This window comes from Brachyhypopomus gauderio, chromosome 12 (assembly GCF_052324685.1).
Source record: "Brachyhypopomus gauderio isolate BG-103 chromosome 12, BGAUD_0.2, whole genome shotgun sequence".
NCBI lineage: Eukaryota > Metazoa > Chordata > Actinopteri > Gymnotiformes > Hypopomidae > Brachyhypopomus > Brachyhypopomus gauderio.
In genome coordinates, this window is record NC_135222.1 from 24,146,985 (window position 1) to 24,161,548 (window position 14,564).

The window sequence follows — 14,564 nt, forward strand, 5'->3', positions numbered from 1 at the left end:
GGTGGAGCCACGCACAGTGTTGCTTGAGAAACTAGAAAATCCTCTAAAAAGCAAGTACCATTGACAACAGCGTCCGTGACAACAGCGTCCGTGACAACAGCATCCGTTGTCCCTGACAGCAAAATGTTTCCTCTTCTGAACAGCAGCTAGCATGTCAGTCCAGCATGTCAGTGAATTGTGCTGATTAAATTAACAAAGAATAATCCCACGATATACATCACAAAAGTCCAATGACAGAAAAAAAGGATTACAGTAAGATAGGTAGAAACACCACACGCATTGTCTTCAGTTGTTGTACCTACTCTGCATTCAAAATGGCAGTGATAGTGATGAGTTTAACACACGCGTGGCACAGACAGCCACCGGCCTTTTCCATCAAACACTACTAACTCAACACTACTAACTCAACACTACTAACTCAACACTACTAAGCAACATGGACTGTGAGGAGAGCCCAGACACATCCGTACCATTCAGCCCAGAGAGCAGTAATCCCCATGCAATAATCCCCATGCACGGAGCTCGCCGAGAACCCTGCTCGCATTTTCAGGTGATGAAGCACTCAAATCATTACGTACTTATTACAAGGGATTTTCAACGCAAATTTGGCAATTATCTGATTAATAAGATTCAAGCAACTAATAAAATGAGGTGTGTGTATAATAACTCATGAGAAAGGGCTGACGGGCTCCGGTGGTATTGAAGGATCTCCTTCACTCTTAGCGTTTACCACTGAATCCACTTAAATGGGTGTTGAAAGGAAACTTGGAGTTTGATTGATTCATCACCGAAAGCCGTGTGAGCGGGGACCCTGGGTGTATGTGAGCCGCACACACCGCACGTCCCGCTCCACAGGGGCTCGACTTCAGCGTCTGTGTGATGTACAGTGACTCGTCAGTTCTGATTTGTTTTTTTTTTCTTTTCTAGACAAAGACCGACATACACAATCACACACACACACACACACATATAAAAGCAAATCAATCAAATACATAACTTATACTTAAGCAAGTATCCATGGACAAAAATAGAATTATATTTTCCTATGTTATATTTAAAATAAAAAGAAAAAAATCTGTGACGAGATGGTGAATTTAGCAAAAAATAATAATAAATGAAAGAAAAGAAAAAAGCATCACAAGAAACTTTAGTTTTGAGTTCCAATTCGGCTTCAGATCTGACTCATTTTATTCATTTTCTCTGATTGTCCTTTTATCATTTTCTACTGACACTTTTAGAGCCAACAATGGCTAATAAATACAATAAAATGTCTATATGCACTATATAGGTTCAAATACAATATACAACACAAACATCCATGACCATTCAGATGCCCTGCTGAGCTGGGGGGTGTGAAGGCTGCGGCATCTCTGAGTCTGCTGCCCCCCCCCCCCCCCCCCCCTCGCCAGCGCCCCAGCTGAAACAAACTCTTCATTCATCACGTGTCTTTGCATAAATAAACAAAATAAGTCGAGAGAAAAATGACTCCAGTCTGGGGTGTTCGGGTGTGCCCACCGCTCCAAACAGGTCACTTTTGTTTGTGTAGGTTTTTTTTCCTCGCACGACGGTTTCACATTAGTCAGAATTGATAAAAATACCATTTATATCCAGTGCTTGTAACACTTATGAAACATTGTCTCTGTGTGTGATTGAAGTTGTCTCTCTCTTTCTCTCTCTCTTTTTGTGTTTTCGTTTTGTTTTTCCCATTATACAAGAGCAATCAAGTTTCAGTCCCAACAACAGTCCTTTTGTTAACCACCAAAAATTGGTTTGGCATGGTCAAGAAAATATGTACAAAACACGTACGAGTCAACCAATCTACCAGCAGATATAACAGCTTTAAATGAGACAGGTCGGCCTATGGAAGGCAACAGAAACCCAAAACCAAAAGCCAAAAAATCATGGCTGGCTGCTACACGGTAAGCCCTGCGTAGGACGCTACCTTAGAGAAGAACAACACAACCAGCGCAAAAACCACAAAATAAAGATGATTAAAAGGAACTAGAGAAGTGCTCAAAACATCTAAGACTTGAAGGAACTGCTTTTCCATTTTGGGGCCAAGTTCAAGAGTGAATGCCTCGAATGCTGGGAGAGTTTAGCAGAAAAAAAAAAAGCTCTTGGTGTTTTTTCGACCTTCGGAGGCCATGCAGTGACCATCAGCCTCGTGGCTGCAGCGTGGGGAGCACGCTGACCACTCCCACCGCTGCTCACCGACCGGATACTGATGGGCATGGTGGGGGGAGAAGTTCAAGGGCAAGAGGAAAATAGCAGGCATCATGCATTAATAATGGCGTGTTTCAGATGATACCAACTCGTCAGTCATTTTAATAATCCCCCACAGTTTGATCTACTCGTTCCATCTGCTCACTAGCACCTCGCGCCTCTTCCTGGCCGCAGATTTTCCGCTGCACTTTGATGAAGGAGCACAATAACCGATATACCTCCCCCCTCCCGTTCCCCATTGTTCGGTGCCCTCTCCTGGCCGCAGACTTGCGTCGGGTGCCAGATGGCAGCCCCTCGAGGTGGGGCGTCTGCCGGGGCGGAGGGCAGCGGCGAGGTGGAGATCGCGCCGAGCTTCTGCGCAGCAGAGACCCGCCACGGGGTCGCGGCCTCGAACAAGAGGCCCTGACCGCCGGCCGCCTCTTGGCCGTCCTTCCGCGAGGCTGGCGGCGTGAGCCGGGCTTTGCGGGGCTCCCTGATTTTACACAAAGCATCAAAGTCAAACGTTGGTATCCCTGCTCTTGCAAGGTTCTTGCAGTAAACTGAAGTCTTTTCATTCATAACAGAGGTTCTTAATGTCCTCCTGCTTAAGTCACGATTGTTAATACAGTCAAAAATAAACATAAAAAAATAAAAGGAGGGATTGCTCAAAACTAGTTTTTGCTTTTTAAGTTTATAAGTGCTGTAATATTAAGCTACAGTCTACTACACCTGTTCCCAGCAAAACTGCAAACCTCCAACTCAACTGGTTGCTCTTTTAAGACTCATGAACACATTGTTCAAACCACACAGGCTTGGTCTGTTTAAGACTTTCTTGTGTCCCTTATGATCTGCAGTGTCCAGGAGACTGTGAGCTTGAACTACAGCCTGTAGAGCTCTAACATTTCCTCCCCAGAAAGAAAAAAAGGGGGGGGGGTGGTCAGAGGAGAACAGGCCTGTACGTGGTGTGAGTGTAATGCCACCAAAGCTGCTGTTGGCTGCCATTAACTGGCTGCCGTCACACTGTTGCTGCCGCTGTACCTTTGCTAATCTGATGCCATTGGCCTGTTGGCTTGCTGACCAGACTACAGTCCCTCCAATTGACAATGTGGTGGCAAAGGCAAAAAACGTAAAGGACAGAAAGCGGGTGGAAGCTGGCTGGTCACTGCGTGCCTCCCGGGTCACTCAAAGGCTCGCGAGCGTGAACTCGGGAGAGAGACCTTCTCATGAAAACACTGCCTCTAAATTCCTGAGAAGTCCACTGGCGGTGCGCAAAGAAGGAGGTGTGATTAGGTTTTTGAGTTTGATAAGATTCGTGAAGGATTGTCTAAGACTTCTGTCGTCTCTCCCTTAAGACTGTTGAGTTTAAGGGTGTCGGGAGGATGATGACGATGATGTTTGGCACATCTGGATTGCAAGACAACAGAGTGCAAAACATACCGACGCAGTGACACTAACGGGGATTCTGGGCCAGGACGTGCTTTCTCGTCAAATTACAAATGACGTTTTGTTGTCGTATTTGTTTGCTTTTTAAATAGTTCAAATCAAAAACATTCACAAGCTGTTGGGTGGCACAGCATACCTGAGAGAAACAGAACCCCATCGACACCAGTTATGGAAGCTTCAAAACAAAAAAAAAAACTTTATCCATAAGATAATGTAAGACTGTGAGAGCTAGAATTTCATATTAAATGTTTCAATGTTCAAGTCGTGTCCCCCGTAACTTTACAGGCAATAACCCTACACATCCATGATCAAAACACAAGATAAAATAAGATAGGAATAAAAAAAAAAAAGCCAAAATAAAACACAATCAAACTGCTTCACACTTGAAGAAACATTTAAGACCAAATAGCTGTTGAATCTGGGCGAGTCACGTGTGCATGCAGGCTCCTTAAGGATATATTAGCAGAATCGAGTTCCATCTCTCTCTATCTCTCTCTCCCTCTCTTTTTCCCTCTCTTTTTCCCTCTCTCTTTAATTTGTTCTGTAGAATTTTTTCTTCGTATTTTTTTTTTCCTCCAGTACTTGCGTTCTTTCTGCAGTAAAGCAAAAGCCCTCGGCTGGCGGTTGGGCTCTCAGTTGGCGCTGACAGACTCCTGCGTCTCATTCTCACTGCTGTAGTCTGATTTGGGCTCGTCCTCAAAGTCTTCGTACATGTCCATGTCGTCCTCTCCGTTGACAGGGTCGTTGGCCACCATGGTGCCAGGCTCCATCTTCATGCCGAAGGTGCTCTGGATGACGGGGATGGCGGGTTCGGGGCTAGCGGAGTTGCTAGAGCAGTCTGAGGTCATGTGGGGAGAGGGCGTGGTGGTGGGCGCAGTCAGGGTGCCGGGGTAGACCACACCCGCACTGGTACTGATGGAGAGCTGTGTCTGGGGCTGCTGCCTGAGACAGACACAGAGAGGGACAGAGGGGGGGTGACGAGAAACAGAGAGGGGGAGGGAGAAGGAGGGAGCGAGGGACAGAGAGACAGAAGAAGGAAGAGAAACAAAGGGATAGGGGAAAAGAGAAGAAGAGAGTTTTACAGTTACGCACTGGAGCCTTCACCACTGTCCCCATATGCACGAAGCCTTTAGAGTGTCTGGGAGCTGGATGACAAGTTTAACACCCATCATGGAAAACAATTACAGTGCGAGGGAATTTGAGAACGGAAAGAACAGTAGCGCAGATGGTCACCGCCTCCCCTTAAACGCCTTCCAGTGCAGCGCGTCCAAACCCCAGCTTAACCACTCTGAGCGTTCGCAGCCAGCAGCTCTGCGGAAAACATCGCGCCTTAGTTACAACGGAGCAGTTTCGGAGCGAGCTGTGAGAAGGCGTCTCGTTTAGGGCTGGCGCCTCCGGAGAGGCAGGTCGCCATCTTAAGCCGTCTGATTGATACTCCAGTGCTCGTATTACTCACGGGTGTAAGTGGGAACACCTGGACCGGGTCCCCCCTGCGCTGACCACATGTAGTAAATTACAGAGACAAGCCCCCAGACACTGAACGGCCGGTCCCATCACGCCTCTACTTAACTTAAATATCCTGCTATTGTCTCATTTTGACAAGTCGTTACTATTAAACAACTAAGGCGAAATGTAATTTCATAAACTCGATTCAAGGTCAACTTTAAGAGCATTTTTTCCCCCGAAGAGGAGAAGAATGTCCTACTGTTACCACCGTGTGTAATCACTGTAGCTTGTGTACACAACAAAAAAAGCCTGGTTGTTTGCTTTAAAAGGCTGTTCATTAAAATTAAGTGCACGGGCCATATAACATGGCAGACATAGCTTAACGAGCTGCACCCGTATATTACTCCAATCAAGCTGATTAGAGGGTCACGGGCCGAGCGTGGAGAGTGGGCACGCAGCACACTGCCAGAACATGACAGCTGGGTTCACCCCTGCACTCGAAGCCCGTGCTGCGGGTCTCGGAGGGCAGCTGGCACCCGGAGCGTGGCAGCAGGGGAGGGGCCTGGGGACCACCCGGCGCTGCCCCGCCCCGCTCTGGCTGCTGCCCCCCGCCCGGGGCATTCTTCACTGGGCACCTACCCCACAGTGAAGAACTGCCTCATCTCCTGCCTTCGTGAGCGCATCATCTGCTTGTACTCGCCGATGCGCAGCTTCTTCCCGTCGATGATGCAGGTGCGTTTGGGGCGGGGCTTGTACTTGTAGTTGGGGTACTTCTCCAGGTGGATCTTGCTGAGGCGGGCCTGCTCCTCGTAGTACGGCTGCTTCTCCTGGTTGGACATGGCCTTCCAGCGTGAGCCTGCACAGACATGAGCCCACGGGTCAGGACCGGACACTCGGACATCCGCGATCGCATTTCGGGGACGGTGTATTTATTGCACGGACGAGAACGCAGCGACCATGTAATTGACAATGTTAGCATGTGTGTAAACGTAAAAGAGCTGTGGTCTTTGAGTCAGGCTCTGTGTCCGCCCCACAACACCTTAGGACAAAACCCATTTAACAGGGTTTGTAACCCGTGTGACAGTCCCGGAACCCGTCGGCCCGAAACACCTCACCGGTACTCACAGACTGGGACCTGGAGGCCCGACAGCGCACATGTGACCAGCTTGTTTTAAACACCACGACTAAAACTGCTTCATACACACACGGCAAAACAAACCAGCTGTGTAATAACGTTATGTTCTAAATGTGCTTGATCACATAAAGGTTATTTTGATAAATAAGCGATACAGTAGGCGTTCTGTGCGCTGTGGACTGGCTGCCTGACACATGACTGTAGCGCTTCGGCCTGGCCGGGACATAATGAATCTCTGGCTCCCTCCGTAAACACCGTGCAGGAGCTGGGCTGGTGCCTGAACAGAGACCTGCTTCAGGAACCCACACCAACCAACCACTTCATTTACATCAACAGAGTTGTTTCATGAATGCTGTTCTGTTTCTTCTTGTTACCACAGGATGGTAAATACTAGACATTTATCATACTGGCCAAGATCCGAACACGATTCTTATGCTATCACACATTTTGAAAGAGGTTATTACTTAAATGTGATGGTCATTTTTGGATCCAGAGACTTTTTAAGACGAGACAAAGCTTTCATTATGATACTTTTAACAGATATCCTTGCTGCAGTCTTTACTTCAGGAGTTATTCCAGAGGAAGGTCTTTCAAGTGTTCGGACTAGCTCTAAAAACAGCGCTGCTAACCACACTTCTGAGGGAAAGGGATCCAGTGCAAGCAAAAGCATTTTTGACAAGTTGTCTACAACGGTTCCCCGCTCCCCTACAGAAGCTCACGCCGTATTTCATGTATTCTTATGGAACACGGCGCGGTGCTGAACCAGCCGGGCTGCAGGTCACACTCACCCAGGATCTTGCTGATGTTGGAGTTGTGCATGTCGGGGAACGCCTGCAGGATCTTACGCCGCTCATCTTTGGCCCACACCATGAAGGCGTTCATGGGTCGTTTGATGTGCGGCTCGTTGGGGTTCCTTCCCCGAGATTCCCTGAAGACCCGGGCCTCTGTGGTGCTGGCGCCTCCTGTTGGCCAACAATAATACTGATGTGGTTTATCTGCAGAGCCATTCAGTTCCTTACTCCCTGGGAACACGAGTAAGAAGAAGAGAGTGCCCCACATTAATCATCTTAGCAGGGTTGAAGATCCATTAGCACATCAGTGTAGCTGAAGCCTGGGGGGGTGGAGGTGCTCTGAGCCGACACCACCTTCCCCAGTTTAGGGCCATCAACCCCTACACCAGCTCCCAGCTGACAACCCCTTCCTAACCCCCCCCCCCCCCCCCCCCCCCACCAGCTCAGAGCAGCTCCCCTCCCCTACCCGCTCCACCAGCTCAGAGCAGCTCCCCTCCCCCACCTGCTCCACCAGCTCAGAGCAGCTCCCCTCCCCCACCCGCTCCACCAGCTCAGAGCAGCTCCCCTCCCCCACCAGCTCCACCAGCTCAGAGCAGCTCCCCTCCCCCACCCGCTCCACTAGCTCAGAGCAGCTCCCCTCCCCCACCCCCTCCACCAGCTCAGAGTATCTCCCCTCCCCCACCAGCTCAGAGCAGCTCCCCTCCCCTCCCCCACCCCCTCCACCAGCTCAGAGCAGCTCCCCTCCCCCACCAGCTCAGAGCAGCTCCCCTCCCCCACCCGCTCCACCAGCTCAGAGCAGCTCCCCTCCCCCACCCGCTCCACCAGCTCAGAGCAGCTCCCCTCCCCCACCCGCACCACCAGCTCAGAGCAGCTCCCCTCCCCCACCCGCTCCACCAGCTCAGAGCAGCTCCCCTCCCCCACCAGCTCAGAGCAGCTCCCCTCCCCCACCAGCTCAGAGCAGCTCCCCTCCCCCACCCGCTCCACCGGCTCAGAGCAGCTCTCCTCCCCCACCAGCTCAGAGCCAGGCTAAGCAGGGTGGCTGTATGGTTAATGTAGTCAGCCCTAACCAGCTCAAAAGCAGAAGAAGAAAAGCTTCCCTATGGAATCGGCTGGGGGCGTTACACGTGTTTAGTTAACAATTGTTGTCTTTAAATGCACTCTATAAATAAATAAAAATGAAAAACGAATCGCTAGAATCAAAGCCATATGTTTGTGACTGACGGCTTTAGCGTTTCTCCTAGCGCAGGTAATAAAGCCAGTCACAACAACAGAGCGACGTGTAACCGTGGCTCAATCAGAGCAGCTGACAGCAGCCCGGCCATGAACAAAGCCTGAGACTTTATGTGGGGGCTTTCTGAAACACACGGGCAAACTGTTATTTGGGGGTGTGTGGGTGGGTGTGTGAGTGTGTGTTTTTCTTTGTGTGTGTGTGGGTGTGTGTGTATGGTGTGTGTTTATGGTGTGTGTGTGTGTGTGCGGTGTGTGTATGTGTGTGAGAGCTGACAGGCTGCAGTGGAGGGTGTAACTCCATCAGGCCATCAGGAGGGACACACAGGGTGTGTGTGAGTGTGAGTGAGTGTGTGTGAGTGTGAGTGAGTGTGTGTGAGTGTGTGTGAGTGTGTGTGAGTGTGTGAGTGTGTGTGAGTGTGTGTGAGCGTGTGAGTGTGTGTGAGTGTGTGTGAGTGTGTGAGTGTTTGTGAGTGTGTGTGAGCGTGTGAGTGTGTGTGAGTGTGTGTGAGTGTGAGTGAGTGTGTGTGAGTGTGTGAGTGTGTGTGAGCGTGTGAGTGTGTGTGAGTGTGTGTGAGCATGTGTGAGTGTGTGTGAGTGTGTGTGAGTGTGTGAGTGTGTGTGAGTGTGAGTGAGTGTGTGTGAGTGTGTGAGTGTGTGTGAGCGTGTGAGTGTGTGTGAGTGTGTGTGAGCGTGTGTGAGTGTGTGTGAGTGTGTGTGAGTGTGTGAGTGTGTGTGAGTGTGTGAGTGTGTGTGAGCGTGTGAGTGTGTGTGAGTGTGTGTGAGTGTGTGTGAGAGTGTGTGTGTGTGTGAGTGTGTGAGTGTGTGTGAGTGTGTGAGTGTTTGTGAGTGTGTGTGAGCGTGTGAGTGTGTGTGAGTGTGTGTGAGTGTGAGTGAGTGTGTGTGAGTGTGTGAGTGTGTGTGAGCGTGTGAGTGTGTGTGAGTGTGTGTGAGCGTGTGTGAGTGTGTGTGAGTGTGTGTGAGTGTGTGAGTGTGTGTGAGTGTGAGTGAGTGTGTGTGAGTGTGTGAGTGTGTGTGAGCGTGTGAGTGCGTGTGAGTGTGTGTGAGCGTGTGTGAGTGTGTGTGAGTGTGTGTGAGTGTGTGAGTGTGTGTGAGTGTGTGAGTGTGTGTGAGCGTGTGAGTGTGTGTGAGTGTGTGTGAGTGTGTGTGAGAGTGTGTGTGTGTGTGAGTGTGTGTGAGTGTGTGTGAGTGTGTGTGAGCGTGTGAGTGTGTGTGAGTGTGAGTGAGTGTGTGTGAGTGTGTGTGAGCGTGTGAGTGTGTGTGAGTGTGTGTGAGTGTGTGTGAGTGTGTGTGAGCGTGTGAGTGTGTGTGAGTGTGTGTGAGTGTGTGTGAGTGTGTGTGAGCGTGTGAGTGTGTGAGTGTGTGTGAGCGTGTGAGTGTAGGTGAGTGTGTGAGTGTGTGTGAGTGTGTGTGAGTGTGTGAGTGTGTGTGAGTGTGTGTGAGTGTGTGAGTGTGTGTGAGTGTGTGAGTGTGTGTGAGAGTGTGTGAGTGTGTGTGAGTGTGTGTGAGTGTGTGTGAGTGTGTGTGAGTGTGTGTGAGCGTGTGAGTGTGTGAGTGTGTGTGAGCGTGTGAGTGTGTGTGAGTGTGTGTGAGTGTGTGAGTGTGTGTGAGTGTGTGTGAGTGTGTGTGAGTGTGTGTGTGTGTGTGAGTGTGAGTGTGTGAGTGTGTGTGAGTGTGTGTGTGAGTGTGTGTGTGAGTGTGTGTGTGAGTGTGTGAGTGTGTGTGAGTGTGTGTGAGTGTGTGTGAGTGTGTGTGAGTGCCTGCACTTCCTCCGCGCTGCCTGCATGGTTTCATATTCACTTCCTTTTATATGTAAGATGTGAAAGAATTAAATAAAAGCTGTATGAATATTTAAACAAACAAAAACATGTTGATAAACAAGGCCTGAAAAATAAAACAAACCAAAAAGGGTTTTCCATATGCTACGATACATCTTTAATGATCCAAAAACTGGAAAAGAAGTCTCAGAATGAGGCATGAATATTTTATCACCCACATGCGATGTGTGTTCATTAGGAACCAGCGTCTTGTGCGTCTTGGCACGCGCTACCTGGTTTGATTTCTATTCTTACTGCGAGTGATAAAATAAGCCCTCTTGATGAGCTACGCAGCTACTGAGCTGGGCATTGCGGAGATATTAAAGTGTAATATTCAGCACTAGGAGACCACTGCTCTGATATAACAAACAGCGCAAGGAGGGGCACAGAAAAGGACCACTGAGACACACACACACACACACACAGTCACCATACACACACACCCACCCACCCACACCCCACACACACACACACACACACACACACAGACGAGAGGAGGCGGGCGGGTAGTCTCCAGGAGTCTCGGCGCTGTGAGCAGGAGGATCTATTCTCCGAGCCGCTCCCCGGTCTCTCTGGGCCTTCAGCTCTGGTGTCCAGTGGTTCTCCCCCTTCACCTTTCACCTTTCAACTTTCCCCAATGCTCAATCAGCTTCATATCTATGTGGGAAGCATTTCATATCTACTAGGTTTAACTCCACCCAGCACACGCCACCCCACTCAGCTTACGTCTCTTTCTCCATCCCCTCTGCTCATCTATCTCTCCTCCACCTCTTCCTGTCTCTCCCCTTCTCTCTCTATCTGTCTCTCCCCTTTTCTCTCTACCTGTCTCTCCCCTTCTCTCTCTGTTCTCCCCCTCTCTCTCTACCTGTCTCTTTCCATTTCTTCACCTATCTCTCCATTTCTCCCTCTACCACTCTCTCCCTCTGATCCTCCAGACATCCCTCCATCTTCTCCTTCACATCACTCTTTCCCTCCTTCTGCTCTCCTCCCTCATTTCCACTTCTCCCTCTCTCCTCTCCTCTCCTCACAACCTCTCTCTCTCTCTCTCTCTCTCGCTCTCTCTCCTTTCCTCATTAGTCATGGGTAGAGTGGATGTCTTACATCATCTCTGTGTCCCACACCTACGTTGCCCAAACATGTTCAGGTCTCGTACAACCTGCCGCCTCTCGGACTGACAACAACAACAACAACAGAACCCCCCCCCCCCCCAGGCGCGGGGATAACACACTAGCCCCCTACTCCATTCATTTCACTTAGCGTGTGTGCTCACTGCACAGGATAAATTGATTTCACTTTGTTTGGTTTTGACAGCCATGTTTATTGTGCAATGAAATGTACTGTGGCGTGGGGCTGACAGTATCCATCAACGCGGGGCAATCTGCTGACTGCTGGGGCCAGATGAAGGCATTCATTACCCCACCAGCCCCCCGCCCCCTCCTCCAGCGCCTGGCGGTACAGTGGGGGGGTTGGGGGGGGGGGATGGCCGCCTCTAATTTACGGCGCTCCCCCGCCAGCGCCATTACTTTACCACTGACACTGATTCAGCAATTTATATACTGGCGCAAACGTCGATGCGGGCAGAGGTGAGCGACTTACGAGCGGGGTGTGTGTGGACCGGGGTGGTGTGTGTGGACGGGGACAGGGTGGTGTGTGTGTGGACGGGGTGGTGTGTGTGGACGGGGACAGGGTGGTGTGTGTGGACGGGGGCAGGGTGGTGTGTGTGGATGAGGACAGGGTGGGGTGTGTGGACAGGGTGATGTGTGTGGACGGGGACAGGGTGGTGTGTGTGGACAGGGACAGGGTGGTGTGTGTGTACGGGGATAGGGTGGGGTGTGTGGACAGGGTGATGTGTGTGGACGGGGACAGGGTGGTGTGTGTGGACAGGGACAGGGTGGTGTGTGTGTACGGGGACAGGGTGGTGTGTGTGGATGAGGACAGGGTGGGGTGTGTGGACAGGGATAGGGTGTTGTTTGTGGACGGGGACAGGGTGGTTATGCTGCTGCAGGAGTGACTCTGGCCTGAACATGAGATCTGTGTTCAGCAATACACACATTAGCACACACATGTAAGTGTTTGTGTGTGTGTGCATGTTTGTGTGTGAACGTGTGTTTCTGCACGTGTGTGTGTGTGTGTGTGTGTGTGTGTGTGTGGTGGGGGCGGGTGGGGGCGGGGTGGGGGTGGGTGGGTGGGGGTGGGTGGGGGCGGGAGATGGGGACGACTGCTGCTCTGACAGGACGGGCCCCCAACACGGCGGCCCTCACCACCCTAAACACACTCCTGCAGCACGCGCCGGCGTGGGGCCCACACACACCCTAAACACACAGTTCACAACCACTCACCATGTTTCTGTTGTTATTGTTTAATAAACTGCTGCTCCTCTGACATTTCAAAATTAGCATTAATTGATTTTTCCTCCCGACAGACATTTTAAAGAATTACCTAGTTAGGTGTGTGATTGTGTAAATAAATACAGATGTTTAGGGAAACCATGGGGAGAACCCCTGGGGTGTGCAGTTAGGAGAGGAGGGGGGGTTTAATAGTCTTTACGGTGATTTATAAAGCCTTGTGAACAGGGAGAGAGAGAGGGAGGTGATGGAGAGAGAGGGAGAGAGAGAGGGAGGTGAGGGAGAGAGAGGGAGAGGGAAGTGAGGGAGAGAGAGGAAGAGAGAGAGGGAGGTGAGGGAGAGAGAGGGAGAGGGAGGTGAGGGAGAGAGAGGAAGAGAGAGAGGGAGGTGAGGGAGAGAGAGGGAGAGGGAGGTGAGGGAGAGAGAGGAAGAGAGAGAGGGAGGTGAGGGAGAGAGAGGGAGAGGGAAGTGAGGGAGAGAGAGGAAGAGAGAGAGGGAGGTGAGGGAGAGAGAGGGAGAGGGAAGTGAGGGAGAGAGAGGAAGAGAGAGAGGGAGGTGAGGGAGAGAGAGGGAGAGGGAGGTGAGGGAGAGAGAGGAAGAGAGAGAGGGAGGTGAGGGAGAATGAGAGGGAGATGAGGGAGGTGAGGGAGAGAGAGGGAGAGAGAGAGGGAGGTGAGGGAGAGAGGAGGTTAGCCCAGTGATACAGAACACCTGTCTGCAGCAGGTCTGAACTCGCTGGAGTATGGAGACCAGCCAACAGCTCAGACACCTCACTGACATGCTTTTGTTCTGATACACACACACACCCACACAAACACACACACACACACACACACACACACACACACACACACACACACACACACACACACAGGCTGTCACACTGAAACCGACTTGCAACGTTTCCCTCAGGTGGGTCTGCCATACGGGACCGTGCGAGACCGTGCGGGACCCTCTGTGGAGCGGAGAGTCTTTGTACAGGTATGTCTGGTGCGGAGCAGCCCGGGTACAGGGTCCATCTCTCACCAGTCACACTGCTGATCATCTAATTAAACCATTAAGCACCATGTACAACCTGAGCACACACTCAAATACACACTCAAATACACACTCAAATACACACTCAAATACACCAGGCCCTGTCTCTGTCTTTTTTCTTTCGTTCCAGATGGATGTTTGGAATTCTGTAGCACGTGTGTGTGCGAGCGTGTGTGTGTGTGTGTGTGTGTGTGTGTGTGTGTGTGTGTGTGTGAGCGGGAGTACCTAGCAGGCCCCAGCTTGTTTCTTCCAGCTATTCTTTCAGGTTCGCGTGTCTTACCGCAGATGTCAGATCAGTTTGGGCAGGGGGCAAATGCTAAATACCCTTTACATCCCACCATTTCTGAGAGAGTTCAGTGCTTGTGTCAGTCACAGTGGGAACAACCCCAGAGGGATACAACAGCACACACACACACACACACACACACACACACACACACACACACACACACACACACACACACACACACACACACACACACACACACACCTATACGTGTATGTAATTTACTATCTTACAAACTGCTTACTGTATTCTTTATCATATTTACACACATGCCAAATTTCTTTTTTTCATGTCTATGCTCACACCATGAGAGCAGAGAATTCCCAGAATTCCCACAGAATCCCGTTCTTTTACAGACAAGGAGAGAACAACACCAGGACCTCTGAACACCGACCTCATAATAAGTTAGCTGGTTCCTGCGCCGCCACGCGCTAAACAAACAGAGCGCTTTCAGAACGAACGGACCCGTCCCTCCCAACTCACTCTGACCGCGCACGGCAGTTTCTACTTAACCAATCACTCGCCGTTTTCATTTTGGCCGATACTGTCAGAGAAGTGGGTTTGGATTACTCCGGTTTCCTGCCCTGTGGAGTCCCTCAACGCCCCTTTTGTTCCTCCAGGAGCTGACGGGCCCCCGAACATCCACACAGCCCCGCGCAACTCCGCCACATGTGAATGAACAAAGGAGCCCAACTCCAGCCCACTGTGGTATTTGTTAATGTTCTTCATCTGAGCTTAAAAAGACCTAATGACTCTGTGACGCGCTGATGCATGTGGCTCGCGGCTTTTTGCGAAATGAAGGAAATTCGATCT

General features: G+C 50.7%; 1 protein-coding gene across 1 annotated transcript in view; it reads right to left on the reverse strand.

The window, feature by feature from the left end:
• Window positions 1-844: 844 nt before the first annotated feature.
• Window positions 845-14,564, reverse strand: part of sox6 (SRY-box transcription factor 6) — a 26,861-nt gene continuing 13,141 nt past the window's right edge. The window contains 3 exon segments of the mRNA XM_077023301.1: window positions 845-4,587; window positions 5,731-5,947; window positions 7,015-7,248. Coding sequence (XP_076879416.1) covers window positions 4,278-4,587; window positions 5,731-5,947; window positions 7,015-7,248 — 761 coding nt within the window. The 3' untranslated portion in view covers window positions 845-4,277.